This window comes from Palaemon carinicauda, chromosome 29 (assembly GCF_036898095.1).
Source record: "Palaemon carinicauda isolate YSFRI2023 chromosome 29, ASM3689809v2, whole genome shotgun sequence".
NCBI classification, from domain to species: domain Eukaryota; kingdom Metazoa; phylum Arthropoda; class Malacostraca; order Decapoda; family Palaemonidae; genus Palaemon; species Palaemon carinicauda.
The window spans coordinates 50,875,102-50,880,101 of record NC_090753.1 but is presented as its reverse complement, the minus strand read 5'-3'; the positions used below and the strand labels follow the sequence as shown (position 1 = coordinate 50,880,101).

Here is a 5,000-nt window from a genome sequence, read left to right as displayed (position 1 = left end):
ATTTCTGGTATTATTTTTGGCCTATCATATAAATAGATTTCTGGTATTAACTTTACACCATAATAGAAACAGATTTCTGGTATTACTTTGGCCTATTATATAAATAGATTTCTGGTATTACCTTTAGCCCATAATAAAGACAGATTTCTGGTTATCATCTTTAGCCCATAATAGGAACAGATTTCTGGTATTACTTTTGGCCGATCATAGACATAGATTTCTGGTTTTACCTTTGGCACATAACAGAAATAGATTTCTAGTTTTGCATTTGGCCTATCATAGAAATAGATTTCTGGTTTTACCTTTGGCACATAACAGAAATAGATTTCTAGTTTTGCATTTGGCCTATCATAGAAATAGATTTCTGGTTTTACTTTTGGCCTATCATAGAAATAGATTTCTGATATTACTTTTGGCCCATCATAGAAATAGATTTCTGGTATTACTTTTGGCTCATTATAGAAATAGATTTCTGGTACTACTTTTGGCCTATCGTAGAAATAGATTTCTGGTATTACTTTTGGGCCATCATAGAAATAGATTTCTGGTATTACCTTTGGCCCATTCTAGAAATAGATTTCTGGTATTACTTTTGGCCCAGCATAAAAATAGATTTGGCTAACATGAAAGATACGGTTTCAGGGTATGCTAAAACTGTAAACATGAACACTCCCGGATGAATGGTGAGGGGAAAATTAGTGGTTCATATGTAAATAGATTTTACAATATTAATAAAAGGAATTACTTCTGAGATTTAAGTTATCTAAAACTCCAAGCCATGATTTGTTAAAGAAAACACATGGTAAACAAATAAAGAAAATACCCATGAGTAACATATAGTTTCAAGTAAAATAAACATAATCGTTATAAGTAACATTATAGTTTTAAAAAGAACAGACTAGACAAAGTAGAAGCTGATGTTCTCCACTTACTTTTATTGGATTGAAGGACAGATCGAGGTACTTCAGGTGAGGCATGCGATTCCAAAGGCGTGACCTGATATGCTCCAGCTTATTGTGGGACAGATCCAGAGATCGAAGCTCGCGTAGAGTCTCCATGGTTTGAACCTCAATTTCTGAGATTGAGTTTGATGACAAATTCAAGGTGACCAGATTCGGAAGGGGTATGTTGGGGGACGAGGAGAAGCCAATATTAGCCAAATTGAGTGTTTGGACGTTTTGCGTGTAATGGAACAATTCTTTAAAGTTAGCTCGGACGGGGTTGCCGCTTAGGTCTAGGCTTATGAGGTTAGTCAGGCTAACAAAGACATTATCTGGGAGGATCGACAGACGATTGTTAGCTAAGTTTAGCTCAATAAGCTTGGGAAAGCTGTAAAACATGGTGCTGTCAAGGTGCTCCAGATGGTTGTTGGAGACATCCAGGTAGTGCAGAGTATTCTCCACTTCAGCAAAGCCTGCTGTAGGCATCGAGACAAACTCGTTGTGAGACAACCGAAGTGTTTTCAAGCATCGTTCCACGGAACACCGAATTAGGCAAGGAACGTAGATGGTTGTACGACAAATCAAGGACTCTCAAGAAAGTTGTATCGCTGAAGCCTTCCGGTGGCAGGTTGACAAGATGATTGTGATTCAAATCCAGGACTTGTACTTTGCTCAAAGGAGAGAATGCTCTTGGACGTATTTGTTCAATGCCATTGTGTTCCAGAATTAGCATTTGGAGCTGGGTGATATCTCCGAAGGCACTACTGTCAAGTTTCTTAATGAGATTGTATCCCAGGTTGAGGCTTTCCAGGTTAAACTTCAAGGCTTGTAAAAAGTTAATAGGCACTTCTTTTAATTTGTTATGGCTGGCATCAAAGGTTTTGACTTGTGGAGGGATTCCAGATGATATATCTAATTCTGAAATCTCGTTGAAAGATACGTTTAAGGAAAGGAGACTCGAGTTGCTTGTGACATTGTAGAAAGAGTGCAGATTCAACTCCTTCAGTTTATTATGCTGCAGTTGAAGCTCCATCAAACTGGGCAAATCACAAAAAGCTCTGGGCTCTATTTTGTCAATGAAGTTATTGGCTAATAAAATAGTCTTAAGCTTAGGTAAGGTTTTGAAAGCTTCATTGTGAACTGTTCTTATTCTGTTACCTGTGAGCACTATAGTCCTAAGCTTGTCTAGATTATGAAAGGTTTCATACTCTAATCGCTCAATAAAGTTAAGACCGATTCTGATATCAATAAGTTCTTTATGTACATTCTGATGGAAAAGTGTTTTCGGAATGTAAGTTAGACGATTTGATTCCATATTGAAGTAATGAAGCTTGCCAAATGAATAAAGAGCAGTTTCTGATATAGTTCTAATGTTGTTATTATCCAGAGCAATCCAGGTGAGTGAAGTCAATGGTTTCAGAATAGCTTCTGGAAATTCGTCTCTGTAGAAGCCAAAACTGATTTCAAGAATTTCTAGAGTGTCTAATACATCGATGAAGGATTCAGGTGTGATATCTACAATTCGGTTAAAGGAAAGACTGAGTTCATGTAGTTTTGGAGCATGTCTGAACACATGAGGTGGAATACTGTATAGTTTGTTACCTCTTAATATTAGAGTTTTCAAACTTTCCCCCCAAGATTCAAAATCCTCTTCGTTTATTTCTGTTATTTGATTGTAACCTATGTTCAAGTGAAATATATTCGTGCAGTTTTCCAAGGCCTCTTTTGGTATTGCTTTGAGCTGATTGCCAGACAATCCAAGTGATCCAAGGGTATCACAAATGTTCTCGAAAGCTTCGTCATGGATTTTTGCTATTCTGTTGTCGTGAATATGAAAGAATCGTAGCTTCTGCAAGTAGGAAAACGCCTTTGGTATACCTTCCAGACAGTTTTTTTCTATATTTATGAGAATAAGAGAATGCTCGGGCCCTCCCAAGAAAGCTTTGTCCGTAATGTTTTTAATCTTGTTCGCCGTTAGAAAGAGCCGACCTGGATTGACACCTTTGAATGCTTCATCTTGAATCTCCTCAAGCAGGTTAAAATCTAAGTACAGATCCCGAGCCGTCAGAGTATTGTTGAAGAGATTGTTAGGGATGAACCTGATGAAATTCTCGCCAAAATCCAGCTGGTCAAGCATCTTGGGTTTGGAGAACCCTAAGTCTGGAAGTCTGTCTATGAGGTTTCCTCTGAGAAAGAGCCATGAGAGGTGTTCACTGTTGCTCAGGGCTTCTTTAGGGAAATCGTTAAGGAGATTGTGGTTCAAATCCAGTGTTCTTATGGTCGTGGGGAGGGAGTTTGGTGGAAGAAAAAGAATGTTGTTTTTCTTCAGGTCTAGCCACACCAGTCTGTCCCAGTTAGCAAACACGTTCTGAGGAACCTTGTCTATGTCATTCATGCCAAGGTAAACAGATATCAGAGTGTCTCTTTGTGGTACCCAGTCTTCCATGACAAGGTTGACTATTTGGTTCCTGAAAGAAAGAGAGAAAGAAATAATACACTATTGCGGGAAATTTATTCTCAAATTTCGACTGATTAACATTGGTTAATTATACAGTGATGGAAATGCAATATGAAGTTACAAGTGAATAAAAATAAAGAACAAAGTAATAAGAAATACATAAGTTTTTTTAAGATTTTACCAAATTTGGCAAGAGCAATTTGCCTATAACAAATTATTTCAGCATATCTTTATTCACCATGAATTGGCCCAGAGCTTGACAGATATAATGGCTGACAGACAGAGATAGGATTTCCTGATATACATGGATGCTTATATGTCTCTTTAGTCTTTATTAGGAAACTTTACAGACAATCCTTATATAACTTAGATAATGTGGAAGAGAACTGGGGTACCGCTTGGTGCAATATCCTCAATAAAAAAAATAATACTCAAGCTCCTAGAGTTTCGTCAAGCTGAAGTTTAGCATAAGTGAGAAGATGAACTTGTTAAGACAATTGGAGGATGGGGGCAAAAGAGGGTGTTGGGGAGAGAGATATTAATGGATAAATGAAATGGAGGAAGACATTGGATAACTAATATAGTAATCTGCAAGTACAAGTGGACCTGTAACACAGTTATTGGACAAGATCATCTTGTGAGGGTTCAACTACATATTTTGGAATATGAGGAAGCTGAATATATGGAGTTTCCTCGGCACAGAGTTCATAACTAACATATACATACAGGCATTAGAGGATAAAAAAAGTACTTGACTCACAAACCTAAAAGGTTCCAAGAAGATTTTTGTAAGCCGAATTTTCTTAAATTTTGTCCTATTCAGGCCTAGCCTAACACCCACGCCTACAATTTACAGCGGCAGAAGTCAACAAATAGGTCCGTTTCATATAAAATAAATATCAGGTTATTGCAAATGTCATTTTGCTTACTGTATTCATTAGTAATATTACGGTATTTAATTATCCTATTAGTTACGGTTATGTGTCTAGGTGCTAGGAAGAGTCGACAATATGCTCATTGATGAATTGTTCTCTTGTCAGCTGGTCTTTGAAAAGCGCCTGTAATTTCTTGTAATATTTTAGTGCGGGGATTAATCAAAACAATAAACTTTCTAAGAACACCTTTTTTACATGTGAAAATACTGCCATTGAGGGTGAAATGAATTTATGCAAGGACTTGAAGTCACATAAACCAATGGAAAAAACTGTATATATATATATATATATATATATATATATATATATATCTAGTGGGATTCTGAATTATTAGATATTATTTACAAATCAGAGGTGTTTTAAAAACACTCAATACTCCCAGTGAATTATGATACTTATATTACAGAGCAATATACTCAGTGGATTACTAAATCAAATGAAATATACTCTTTAAGGAAAAGGCCTTGTTGACTGAAATAAGTTTTCCACCATTTCAAATCCAATGTTTTATTCGATGCAATATTCAAGTTAATGTCAAAATATTATTATCTACAGCTTATCTGCCTTTGCGGTAAAGGTCACTCAGGGGTTGTTTACTTGTGTGTGGGTGTGGGTGTGTGTATGTATGTATGTATGTGTGTAGCCTATATATATAAATATATATAT

The 5,000-nt window shown here is 36.4% G+C and overlaps 1 protein-coding gene across 1 annotated transcript in view; it reads right to left on the bottom strand.

The window, feature by feature from the left end:
* Positions 1 to 5,000, bottom strand: part of LOC137622793 (chaoptin) — a 457,349-nt gene that overhangs the window by 19,838 nt on the left and 432,511 nt on the right. The window contains 2 exon segments of the mRNA XM_068353389.1: positions 933 to 1,457; positions 1,459 to 3,409. Of these exon segments, the coding sequence (XP_068209490.1) occupies positions 933 to 1,457; positions 1,459 to 3,409 (2,476 nt within the window).